Genomic DNA, 13633 nt, shown 5'->3' with positions numbered 1-13633 from the left:
GGAGTTTTCTTTAGAATTTCCAGAACTAGTATTCTGGAAATACCTTGTTTGTTTTCATTGAATATAAGGACACCATTTTCATGAAGAATATATTTTTTTTTTAACAGCTTCAAATGAATAGTATTTAAAAAACAACCTTTGGCCATTTAATGGTGCAAATTGCAAGCAGCATTTGAACATACTGCTCATTCTAACACTAAACACCTGATTACAGGGGGAGCAAATTCATTTGCAATGGAGCAAGGTATGCAGGAGCAGCCTGGGACTGCACTAAGGTTCCTGGATCTTATGGAGGTGTTGGCAAAGAGGTTTGTAGCTTCTTGTTATGTCTGCCAGCTTTCCCTTGACTGCAGCTGTGTTACAGCACTTCTGCCTGCATTGAGTCAGAGCCACTTGAGCCACTTCCACTTTTTATTGCCAGTCTGGAGTGGGAAAAATAAACCAAAATCAGTGGTGGAAAATGTTTTGCTTTGTTTGCTGTATCTAAGGTATCTACATGTGTCCATAAAAGGAAGCAGAATACAGAATTGTATTTTACAGAACTTTTCTGGACTAGCACTAACTTCTGTATCCATACGGTTTCCATCTCACCACTGATTTTTCTGAGAGTAAACTGCATGGGCATGGCCATCTGCTTCTGGATATGGCACTGAGGTGAAGGAAACTCCTTGATCAGGAGTAGTGCTTTTTTTTGTTGCACAACATTTGCCAACACATGAAACAAGTTTTATTTTGTTATCTGCCTTCTATGCAGAGCGATAGCTCTCTGAAAATGTAATTAATCTGTTTGGAAACACCTTCAGGGCTCAGTGTCAGCTACAGTGTTTGTTCATAGTCACATCGGTCACAGATGGCAAGGGAAGAGGAAAGAAAGAATCTTTTGGAAGAACCCATGCCTGCATTTTCCTAATCCAGTTAATGATTTCTGTGTTATTGGGTGATTTTACTTCACAAATCATAAACTACTGCTGGCATGCAAACTTCAGGCATCTCTGACCTCTTTTGAGCTTGATAATTCTGAAGTTTTCTGTTCTGCATTTCAGTTGTGCTTTGATTGTGACTTTGAAAGAGCTGTTCTTTGATGGGATCTTCTATGAGGCATCTCTCTTGAAGCAAGTTAAAACCTGTGCACTAAAACATTGTGTTTGCATCTTAATCAATACTGAGACACAGTGAATTAATCTGTGTACAGCCCTGAGGGTATCCTCTTGGTGTAGGATTGTTTTCTGAGCCTGAAAGGCTCTACACCTGCAAGGAATAGAAGCACAGCAGTGCATGTGGCTGTGCATGGAAACTCAAATCTGTGCTATACACCTGTGTATTTCCATATGTATGAGCAGGGAAATGCTTAAACATCTCTGGAAGTTATTCATTTGGGCTAATAAACTGCACATAAGATTATTAACTTGGCTGGCATTCAGGACCATGCCATGATTTTCTTGATATCCTCTGCTTCTCAGTTAAGCACAATTACTGCTGAATACAAAATGGTTGTGTTTCAATGCTTTAAGGTCCATTCCAACCCAAATCCTTCCATGATTGTAGGATTTCTATTATAAAACAGCACCAAGAACAACAAAAAATATATATGAGGCTTCATAGACCAGATGCAACAAAACACCTAACTGTGCAGGCAGTTTTTAAAGAAATACTGAAGTCCCACCAAAGCAAATGGTTTTTAGACATGAACTTTGCAGACCTCTGGGGTGTAATGTTCAGCCAGTAAAGAATGAGATGATAAACCCAGCTTTCCATTTTTAGTACCATCATAAAGATGAGTGCAAGTATTTTTACACACAAAATGTGAACATCGTGACCATTTTGTGCCTTTTCTGCCCCATCATGTGCTTCTTCAAGACTTCTGAGGTCTTAGAGTGACCTTAGCCGTGCCATTCTCCAAGAAGCTCTTCAGTTTGCTGCAGTGGAGTTAAGGTTTTAAATTCACATATTTGATTTGCCTTCAGATACTGTGGAATGTAAAACTCTGAGGCAAAACATTGGAGGAACTAAATCCAGATGTTGCAAACTTACTGGTGGAAACTGGTTATTCTCTTTTTACACATGGTTAAACTGATGAACTTTTTGAAAATGGGAGGAATTCCCAGGCACTTTTTCTCTGATTTGAAGGATAGGTTAAATGTGAAAGGAGCTTTCTCTTTCCTCCCAGTACCAAGAATAGCCAGACTACAGAAGATGCCACCTAGGTTCATTTAATTAATGTTGTTTTTGTGTTCTCAAGACTGTCATAGTTTTGAGGTGGCTTTTGGTTTTTCTGTAGTCTGCAGACTACAGAAGCTGCCACCTAGGTTCATTTAATTCATGTTGTTTCTGTGTGCTCAAGACACAGTGTCATTTTAGTTTTGAGGTGGCTTTTGGTTTTTTTGTTGTTTTTCATTTTGCTCTCTTCCTTTTTGTTATTCTGTGAAATCTATCATGCAACTGAAATTGGCTATTATTGCTGTATTTTTAGGTTTTTTTGCTGTTCTTCATTTCCCAGCAGCATTAAAAACGTTGGAAATGTGGTGATCTTTGCACTATAGGCTACAGGCAGAGTGGCTAGAAAGGTTCCTGGAGGTAAAGGACCTGGAGGTGCTGGTCAGCAGTAGCTGAACATGAGCCAGGTGTGCCCAGGGGACGCCAGTGTCACCTGGCCTGTGTCACCAATAGTGTGGCCAGCAGGACCAGGTCAGGGATTGTCCTCCTGTACTGGTGAGGCACCCACGAGTGCTGTGACCAGTTCTGGACCCTTTAATTCAGCCAGGGCATTGAAGGGCTGGAGCATGTCCAGAGAAGGGGACTGTGCTGGGAAGGCTCTGGAGCACAAGAGCTGTGAGGAGCGGCTGAGGGAGCTGGGTTAGCCTGGAGTAAAGGGGCTCAGTGGGCACCGTGTCGCTCTCTAGGACTCCCTGAAAGGAGGCGTAACAAAACGAGATCTCTTCCACCAGGCAGCAAGCGATAGGATGACAGTACGTGGTATTTAAGCTGCACCAGGGCGGGTGCAGCTTAAAAAAAAAATATTTTTTTTCACTGAAAGGGTGATGACACATCAGAACGGGCAGTCCAGGGAGGTGGGAGAGTCACTTTCCCTGTAGGTATTTAAGGAACGACTGGACGTGGCACTCAGTGCCGTGTTATAGTTGACATGGTGGTCTCAGGTCACACTCGACGATGTCTTTTCCAGCCTAGTACATTCTGTGATGCTATGGAATGTCACTTGGCCAGGCACGCAGTCCCGGCCCCTCGGTGCCCTGGCTGAGGCAGGGCTGGCACAGCAGGGCCGGCTCACGGACCAGGCGGGGATCCCGCACATCTCTGCGGGCCAGGACAGCACAGGGGGAGTCCCGGGGGCCACCGGGCAGCAGGAGCCCCTCGGGGGGGACAACACCCGGCACAGGGACACCGGAGCCCCGGCGGGAGCCGCTCGGAGAATCATCTCCATCTCCTCCTCCTTCTCCTCCTCCTCCTCTTCCTCCTCTTCCTCCTCTTCCTCCTCCTCTTCCTCCTCCTCCTCCTCCTCCTCCTGCTGCTGGAGCCTCGGGCCGGGCAGAGCCGCCGTGAGGAGCATGGGGAGCTGCTGGCTGTGCCTCGCCGCGCTGCTCGTTCTGGGCGCCGGGGCCAGCCTGGAGTACGAGGGTGAGGAAGGGGCGGCGGGGCCGGGAGCGGGGCCGGGGTCGCTGCACTGGATTCTGATATAGAAATGACAGCACCGAGTTCTCGTTTTCCGTCGCTTTCACCGCAGTTTCCCGTGCCAGAACTTTGCCTCTTCCTTCTTTTTCTCTGTTACAAAGGAATTATATATAGCATGTGAAGTGTTGTTCATGTGTATGCAGTGCCTGGCTTGGCACTATGTTCTTGTGCCCTGATATTGCCATCGAACTGTACAAGTGAACCTCTGCAATAGAGACAAAATTTTATTTTGTGAATGAAGAAATCATATTTTTTTTCCTGACATAAACAGAATTGTGTAAATCCATAGATTAATCTTTAAATTAAAGTTTTATTTCATGCGTTTTGCTTGACATCTGCCAGAACAAAGCCCGCACCTATTTTTGGCAGGAACCAGCTATGATAATTTTAGCATGGTCCTTATATGGTTTGGTAGCCCAGTTTTCAGTATATGTGAGGCAGAAATGCTTTGAATTGTGCCTGAGAAACTGGAGATGAACTGGCAACGCCTCTTCCATGGCTCTCTAAGCCAAGCCTGTTGTGTATTAAGAAAACACTGATTGTTAGGAAAGAGATATGACTGGCTTCTCATTTTGAGGTAGAAAATGAGCTGGAAATGGGAGATATTGAGCTCCATCAGGAGAGCCTTGTTTCAGGGCAAAAGCAGTGAATCCTTTAAGGCCAGTTTTTCTTAGAAAACTGTCAGAAGCGCTTAATTGTTTCTTGTCTAAGGAAAGGCAAATGCATAAGAGCTCACATAATTCTAAGATTTACTAATTTTAAATGCTAAAGTCTAAAATGCACACTAAAATTTGGAGAATTATTGGTGATAGTACTGAGGTAACAGTTTATAGCCCTCAAAGTGAGTAATTAGCTAAGAGTATTCCAATTTCTGGCAGAAAAATTGATGCTTAAAAAAGTATTCATTTACATATCAAGGTCTTCCTGAAGCCCTCAGGGATCCCAGTTTGCTCTTTTTGCTATGCAGTCAGATTTAAAGTGCAAAGTTTGGTTTTATGTTCAGAAGTCTCTCAGATGTCAGTGTTTAGGTATCAAAATTGAACCTCAACAATAAATATTAAAAATCCAGAGAAATTATTTTAAGTGAAAGACTTCATTGTGTACAAGTCCCTCAATTTCAGAGGAAATTCACTTCTTCAGGTCCCAGCTCAAACTGGTGGAGGGATTCCCAGTGATCCAGTGCTGGGGAAGTGCTCCCGTGGACCAGCTGCAGATACATGGGCTGGGTTTTCTTGAGTCTGGTAGAATAAGAAACCCAAGTTTCACCATTTTCTGGGCAGATATTTTTGGGTTTTTTTAATAAGAAATGGAATCTGTAGACAAATGTTGACAGAAATCAAACTCTTGGGTTTGATTTCTGTTGAACAGTTGCATGCTGTTCACATGGAATCAGTAGCTTATTGAGGTGCCTGAATTAAATAATTTTGTCTAATTTTAAGCAGCAGCTTGTACAGACCATAGTCTCAGATGTCAGCAAATGGTGATGAAATAACCCCAAATTCTGTAGCTGGAGATTCCATGTGAGAAGCTCCTGTGGCCCCTGAGTACCTGCCCATTGCTTACAAGGTTTTTAAAAGGATATCTCAGAGTGGGAATTTGTATGACCCTTTCTTTGTAGAAAAGATTTATCTAGAATTTAGATTAGCTTCATGCTCTGAAGTTGCTGACTTTAAATAAGTGTTGTTTAGGAATTTTGAAGGCTTTTTTGCCAACTGCTTTGTTTTATTGATGGTTTATTTGAGTAGTAGTGCTCCAGCTGGTTTCTGGTTTTTAGAAAGCAGCTTCTACCTTTATTTGAAGTTTTCAGCCATTGCACAGGGTTTTAAAAGTTTGGAGCTTTGTTGTCTCTTTATTTGAAAATGCCAGAAGAATGCTTGATACCAAACTGTGTTTTTGATTTGAGTGTAACTTGTGTTTGCAGGTCATGTACCTCAGTGTCTTGTTCTTGGTGTCGGGATCTTACAGGTCATTAAGGATGGTTGCACTTGAGTTATTTACATTTTGCTTTTGCTGTTTGGCCTGATGGCTGTTCACTGCCATTGACACTATGGAACCACTTTATAGTGAAACCTCTGACGAGCCCCCTCACCTGTGCCTGCTCTGCTCTCTCTGCTCAGCATTTCACCTACATGGTTGCTGTAACAGAGCAGCTGTGACTTGGCACATGCCACTTAACATTCCAATAGGAGCACCAAGAGAAATTTACTATTTCACTTCATTATCAAATCCATTTGCCCCTTCCAAATTCACTGTAAAGTAGGTCTGCTATGACTCTGATCTTCAGAGAAGCGCATGCTGATGACATTGCATAGATTATTGCATCCTAATCTTGCATGTCTTTCTCTCAAAGCTTTCTTTTATTTTTAATTTATATTTCCTTTCTTGCTGCATTTTTTTTTCTCTTCTTTTTTATTGTAGGATCAGGATATTCACCCCTTGAAGATGATGAGGATGTTTATGCACTCAGTAGATACAAAGGTGAATGCTTTGCTTGTGTGCTAAAGAGGATCAACTGCTTGCTGACAGAAAGCTTCATTCTTTTTACTTTCTATGGATTATACAGTCTTGGTGATCCAGCTCCATGGTTTTTTCTCATGGATATTTAGATCAAGATTTAATTTCTGCTGTTTTTAACAATGGAAATTAGACCAAATATTGATCCCAGCTCTTTCATGCACCCGAGTAAGTAACTTTTACATTGCCTTTGCTCCTGGGAGATCAGGTTGTGAATGATGAAAATCAGGAAGAGCTTCTCTTTCTTATCCATACATGCTAACAAAACCATCAATGATAAGCTGACTCAAAATCTGGGCTTTCTGATGGTAATGCATAGAAGTACATGCAAGAGAACTTGATTTTCATTACTTTTTTCTTTCCATAGAATTGCTTGCATTTTAGGTTAATCTGCTACCTGAAGTGCCAAGTGAAATGTGTTTTACAAATGCATGTGTGCATTCCAAAACCAAATTGTGTTGCTGGATGAGTGAAGGGATGTGCATATTTATAAAGCAAATTCAGGTTTTCTTCCCTGTTCTGGAAGACTTTGCCACTCAGCAAGAGTGAGGAGTTTTTTGCCGCTACCAGTAAATCTTCCATATGCAGTGGCAATTTTCTAAAAAGGTCTGCCTTTGTCTAAATATCACTCTCCTCTGCCAAAATTCCTCAGAAGCCTAGACACTAAAGAAATGTAGTATTTCATTTGTCGCTTAAATGATAACTGTTTCTTTTTAGTAAATTAATCTGTGGATGTACTAGAGTTATCATCACTTTGATTACTTAAAAATACTGGTCATTGATGTCTTGTTGTACATTATTGATTCTCTGCAAAGAATCAATGGGCCATATAAGAGGTAAGTCATAAAATAATTCAGACATTTATGAACAGCCAAGGGAAGACACAGCTTTTATGGCTATGTTGCTGTTTTCATAAATGTCTCATCTTCCTCCCAGTAAAATACTCAAGTATAAAATTTTGCTCTCAAACATGTGCACAAATAATTCTCTAAAGCTTTATTTAGGTTAAGCCATTTTTTCTTTGCCTTCTAACATGTGATCCTCTGCAGACACATAGAAAAAGAACTCATAGATCATGAAGATAAATCAATGCCAATTCATGCCAGGGCAGGCAAGTATTTAAAATGTGGATTCTGTGTAAATTCCTTTTGTATGGTGATCCAAAATGGATTATTTTCGTGTCAGCCAAAATGTCACCAGGGTAAGTGAAACATAATGACTTGTTCACACAGACATTAAAAACTGCCCCAAGTTGGGAAGCACTTCTGCCAAATATTGAGGAGCAGACAATGTGAATATAAGAATATAAAGCATTGGAACAGAAAAGGCTGATTCTTCATTAGCATACTTCTTTATGTTGGTTTGGGGGAGAAAAGGGATGGAGAAAGACAAAGCAAGGAAAAACAGGCTGTGTAGCAAACTTCAGAGCTTCTCCTCAGATGTGCAGTCCAGCATTTTGGGTGTGGCCCATTTCTTAGCAAATAAAACGTACCAATAACAGGAATTGAATGGATTTTTGTTATTGGTGCTCACATATGCAAGCAGCATTGGATTTTTCTTTATGTGCATGTGCAAGCAAGCACACATATTCATCCTCTTTGCCATCTGCAAACAAGATATTGTAGTTTACTTGGAGGGGTGAAAATCACCCCCCTACTAAACCCTTTTGTCTTCATCTGGATGTTTTACTACTTGCTCAGCTTTCCAGAGAAATATGGCCAAGATTTTCTGTGCCTACGGCATTTTTAAGGAGTTTTTCCCTTCTTCCCTGGTGAACCATCAGCTCTGGTGGCTGGTGTAGCAGCAAGCAGCATTACAGCTGGTCACTTGGTGTGCTGGTTGTGAAGGAAGGGCTCAGCTGAGGCTAGTGTTCAAGGGGCTGGGGGAGATGATGCTCTAGAAAGTGCTTTCCTTCCTGCGACTTGGCATCTCTGATCGCATTTCATGAGGAAAGGCTTCCTGAGTACAGCAGTTCCTGTGTTCATTACAGCTCCAGTGCCACTGCTCTGGTGATCCTCATTCATATATGTTTTCTCAGATACTGTAATGATTAGGCAGTGTCCATAGCTCTAAAGGCAACATTGGGCTTCAGCCATTTCTGTTTGCTGCCTGTTTTCCAGTGGGTTCAAACACAGGATACACTACTAAGTGAAAATTCAGGATGTTGTATTGCTGAGGGACTTTTTAGTTCTTTTTTATGCTGAGGTGCAAACTTTCTATTAAACAAGAAACCAGTATATAGGTCCTGGTAGTTAAAAATTCAAATTTCAGTTGGGTGAACAGAGCCTGGTATAGATGGTGAAGTTCCAGAAGAGGTGTCTGGGAAATCTCTAGCTTTTATAATCCCCAAAGCCTTCAGGAACACAGCTGATCTTGCCTTGAGGCAGGGAACAGCTTATGTACCCCCTTGGGGCCTCACACAAACCTAATATTCTACAAATGCTCTATGTATCTGCATAGCCTTTGAAAACCAATATGTGCCTTCACTTAAAAATAAACAAACTTTGATATAAAACTTTGTTGTATTGTTTAATGTGCTTTTCAAGTTATCTGGGTTTTTTCCAGCAGTATTGCTTGGTCTAACCCCCAATATTTGTAAATGGCTTGTAAACCCTGCCTCACCCACTTTCTTCTAATCACAAGCAGTTCTAGAGTAAGCATTGTAATGTTTTAAATCAAACAGATGTGCCTCCTAAGCTCTTCAAGTTATCTGCATCCAAAAAGCATGTTTGCTTTTGTTTTTCTTTCTGGCAGAATCATTTGGTCCAATGTAAGATGCATTTTGCTTCTTTGTGGGAGCTTGTTTTGTTTCTGGAAACCACTGTAGCTGTAGTGATACTACAGGAAAGGCTTTTTTCCTTTTCAGTGTTGTGTTTGTGCATTAAACTGCAACTTTTACCTGTTAGTTATCTTTTAAAAATATGAATATGTGGGTAGTTGTTTACTCAAGTCAAGTGTGTTTGTAAAACCACAAAAATTTACAGAAAAAGTCAGGCAATTTACAATACCTGAAACAGATTCTTTGCCCTCTTTATTTTTTTATTAGCCTCTTATATGCAAAGCATATTTGTCTTAACACCCTTTACGAAGGAAGTCAGCAATATACAGTTGGAGTTTATACGTGTGGAAAACCCAAGGCAAAAATGTCTTGAACTGATTTGCTGAAGGATTGCGTAACTGGCTGGGGTGAAAGCTCAGCCAAATGAGTTTTCATCCCCCCAGTCCTGCCCTTGCAGACAGTGTTGTCTTAGTAACGTCAGGTTTAAGCCCTTCTGCAGGAAAACTGAGGCCTAGTTCTTATTTAAGGAGATCTTCCAAGCCTGGATATGTAAATAAGTGGAAGTTTGACGTCTCAGAGCGTGGGAAGAACAAGTGGGACAAAAAGGCTGGAGAGTTTGGGCATGAAACCACTGAAGCAGAGATTGTGGGAAAGCTCAGGACCAGGAGGATTTCCCCAGGAGGTGAATGAGACAGAGGCTGTGAATCCAAGATGTGTGGCTTCCCCCAGAGAGTGGTCAGAGGTGGTGCTGAGACTGCACCAGCAGCCCTGGAGTAGCAGTTAAGGAGGCAGAGCTGGGTGTTGGCATCACTCATTTTTTCAGCAGTTGATTTCTGTTCCCGTTAGCTCACACTCCTCATCTGTTGTCTCAGTTGTCATTTGGTGCACAACAAACATGAAAAATGGGAGCCACTGTGGTACAGCCCCTCAACAAAATGGCCCAAGGCAGTGGATGTGGGGATTTTTTAAATGTGTTGTGGGAGCTGTGGGATAGAGATCAGGGTGAAGGACAGGAAATAGTTCTAAAAAAAAATCAAACCCCCAAGCCAAAACCCACTCTCCACCATAGCACTTTGCATAATTGTAAGGTAAATAGCAGAGGATGCATTTGACATTCAGAAAACAGGCTTATAGGTGGGAAGAAACAGAGCTGGGATGATTGTGTGGCTGAGCCAAAAAGCTGAACTGTACTTTACCCTTAACCTGAGGGGTGCTGTTGGACTGGCCTGCTTGTGTCCTGTGCCTCAGTACCACTGTGTATTTGGTGACACTGGGAATAATTTCACCTACACATCTTTGTAAAGGGTTTTTTACTTGTATTGCTGAAAGACAAAAATAAGCATGTCGCAGTACAACTGCTTCAGAAATGGACTAGTCTAGAGGAAATGTGCCCTTGGTCTAGGCACATATCTAGATTGATAATTAGTCTCTGATTTTAGTCTGCAGATGTTATTTGTGTTTGTTCAGGACCAGCACTGAAAAATACAGATGTAAAGTGTAGTTTCTGTTGGGAAAGTGTAAATGTCCTAGAGAGGTGGCACACTGAATATAAATATTCCATGTATGAGAAATGCTGTATTGATTGTTGTTTGTTTATGTATGGTGCTGATCCAACTAGTATAGGAAAATGCAATTAATAACTGTGGGAATTGAGCTAGCAGTGAACATCTGCCAAACGTGATCTAGAATATTTTTTTTTTAATATTGTTTGTGACTGTAAGTATGAAGGCTAAAAATCCTGTGTTTTGTTTGTTCAGGGTTTCTTTTTCACCTTCCTTGCAAAATTCCAATGTTTTTTCATGCCCCTCTCTCATGTCACGCAGGATTTCAGCATTTGTCATTTTTCCTTTTTGCTTTGCAGTCCCTCCCTCTCTCCTCTCCCAAGACATGCTTTTCAAATCTTGGATCTGAGAAAGGGGCAGGCTTAGTCACTCTTGTGTAGAAAACTTCTATTGCGGTGCTGCCCATTTTCTTGGTGCACCCTCTTGTCAAAGCTAAACCAAGAATTTGAAACTTTGGCTGGGAAGGGAAATCTCTACTTGATATTCTTCTCACCAGCACTACATGTGGTGGTAAATCCTCACAAGGTGGGGGTACCCATATCCTGAATATTTTACAGCATAGGCCTGGCCAGTTAGTAAAGGTTCATTTGGAGCAGGTTCAATGTGACATGTTGGCAATATGATTTATGTAAGTGGTATCTGCTAACTGTGAGAAGGCTTGAACCATCACTGAGTTTTGCAAGGCAGATTATTTGGAAACAGAATTTAAATTTTTTTTAATGAGCACTAAGCTAAATGTTGAAAGCTGGCAGCTGCAGCTTGATCAGGGTGTTCCTAGTGCAAACTTCTATCAAAGAGCAAACGATCTAACAAAGTTGAATGTGTCTCGTTAAAAACAAGAGGGAAAAATGACTCAGTTGTCATCAAACTGCCCACATGGTGGCACACTTATTCCGTGGACAAAAAGCATAGTAAAACCCCACCTGCACTCACAACCCGTCCAATATAATGGCTACAATCTTTAATGTTTGTCATAAAAAAGAGCTTTCATTCTTTAAAGGGCTGACCTCCTCATGTATAAGTGCACCTCTGCAGTGTTCTCCAATTTAAAGATTGATGGCTTTTTAAATTTGAGGGTTTTTTACTTTTTGTCTCTGTGACCTTGGTTAAGCAAAGTGATTTTATATTTGTGTCTGAACTTCTACATTTTTCTAATTGCTATGAACTTTTACATTTTTCTTCTCTGTGTCAGAAACACCATGGTGCTCGCCCATTAAAGTGAAACATGGTTATGCAAACTGCAGGACACCTCAAGGGGAATATTACAAGAATGTGTTGGGCACAAGATGTGATATTCGCTGTCAGAAGGGCTACGAGCTGCATGGCCCTCACCAGCTGGTTTGTCAGTCGAGCAAACGCTGGTCTGGGAAGGTGCTCTGCAAACGTAAGTGGTTGCAAAATCTGTGTGTGTGTGTGACTTGTGCCCCAGCTCAGACAATAAATTCTTATTTGCCATTGAAACTGATTTTTGGATTGGTTTATTTTTATTGGTTTATTTGGCAGAATGCTTAGATATGTAGATTAGTTTGTTGTTGGGGGTCTCACAGGTGTGCATGACATGATAAGCGTCTCAGTGGTACAAACACTCATGGCAGGGAATATTTTATCAATGTGAGATTTTGATTTGTGGGAATAGGCTTATGACAGAGCCATAAAGCTCTTTTAAAATATTGCCTATCTTAGACTTTCTAAGTTGACACAGTTTGTACTAGGTATCTAAATGGACCCTTAAAGTAAAACATTTTCTGAGAAGAGACGAATAGGTACTTGTCATCCCTTTTCTCATTAAATATTGTATCAGAGTTAAATTTGAAATGCAGCTAATGAGAACAGTGTAAAAAAACCTCACATGGAACAAGACTTCCTTCCACTTGTTTGCCAGCTGTGCCTTTATTTCTGTGTAGTATCCCATTGTAATGAGTTTCAGTGGGAGGGTAACAAGGGAGGGAGGGTAACAAGTTTCCAGAAGTCTCTGTTTCCTTTTCCAGAAAAGCGTTGCCCTGCCTTGTCCATGCCAACCAACGGGGGCTTCAAGTGTTTGGATGGTGCCTACTTTGGCTCGAGGTGTGAGTACTACTGCTCCCCAGGGTACCAGCTCAAGGGGGACCGCATCGTCACCTGCATGGACAGCAAGGCCTGGAGCGGCCGCCCGGCAGCCTGTGTGGGTGAGTGACGTGTTGGGGTGTGTGGTGTCATCCCAAGGGACCTGCACACATCAGCTCCAAAAGGCCTTTTGGATCCAGTTCATGGGGAGAAAAAGCTACTGTCCAGTGGGATTCACATTCTCTGAACCTGAGAGAGGCAGAGAAGAGAACGATCAAAACAATTCTTGTCTCATTTGCCTGGCCCGTGTTTGTGCACAAGTGGAATGCATTATGGAAGATTGTTTACCTGAAGGGATTTGGTAATTGGATTCTGGTGTGAGTGTTTTGTTTTCTTGACCAATCTCCTGATGGTTGGTCAGGAGACAGTCATGAGATTTTGTTCAGTTGACTTATTGTTTGGTTTCAGTTTAGATGTAATATGATACAGAATAATATAGTATGGTAAAGTAATTAATTAGCCTTCTGATATCATGGAGATGCATCATTCTTCCCACCCAGCGGGCAAAATTGCACCGATCCTGTCCCTCTTAGGAAGCAGAGAGCAGTTTTCCAAGGGTGCAAGGTTCTGTCACTCAGTACTTTCAGTCCAAAGCGAGTAGCCCAGCATTGGCACTTTAATAGAGATGAGTCTGGTGTAAATGGCCAGCACTTCACAATGCTTGTAATAGCCTTTGGTTATTCCTGAGTGACTTCTTCATAGACTGTGCTTACTGTGCTGCTCTTCCAGCATGTTCTCTGTGCTGGAATCTGTCACACATTCTGCTTAATGATTAAAAACAGGTTTGAGAGTAAACCTGTGGGAACCCAGAGCACCAGGAATATTTCCCTGTCTGCTTTGGGGTGCCCTGACCCCCAGGGGAGCAGTGACTTTGACTCTCATTCATGGAGAAAGTTTCCTAAACTTCAAGATAGACTGGAATCCACAAAAGTGTGAAATAGATTACAGAGAGCAGTGTAGGTGTATCACTTGGTGAGAAATTGAGGTT

The 13633-nt window shown here is 41.8% G+C and overlaps 1 protein-coding gene across 2 annotated transcripts in view; it reads left to right on the top strand.

The window, feature by feature from the left end:
- SRPX (sushi repeat containing protein X-linked) overlaps window positions 1-13633 on the top strand; it is a 39007-nt gene that overhangs the window by 13764 nt on the left and 11610 nt on the right. The window contains exons 2-4 of one of the 2 annotated variants that reach the window (XM_059466040.1): window positions 6106-6165; window positions 11735-11926; window positions 12531-12707. In XM_059466040.1, coding sequence (XP_059322023.1) covers window positions 6106-6165; window positions 11735-11926; window positions 12531-12707 — 429 coding nt within the window. Of the gene's footprint in view, window positions 1-6105; window positions 6166-6296; window positions 6370-11734; window positions 11927-12530; window positions 12708-13633 lie in introns of those variants that run through there. The other variant, XM_059466041.1, reaches the window with a different exon arrangement.

Source organism: Ammospiza nelsoni, chromosome 2 (genome assembly GCF_027579445.1).
Source record: "Ammospiza nelsoni isolate bAmmNel1 chromosome 2, bAmmNel1.pri, whole genome shotgun sequence".
NCBI lineage: Eukaryota > Metazoa > Chordata > Aves > Passeriformes > Passerellidae > Ammospiza > Ammospiza nelsoni.
Note: the sequence above shows the minus strand (reverse complement) of the source record. Positions and strands in the feature narration are given on the sequence as shown.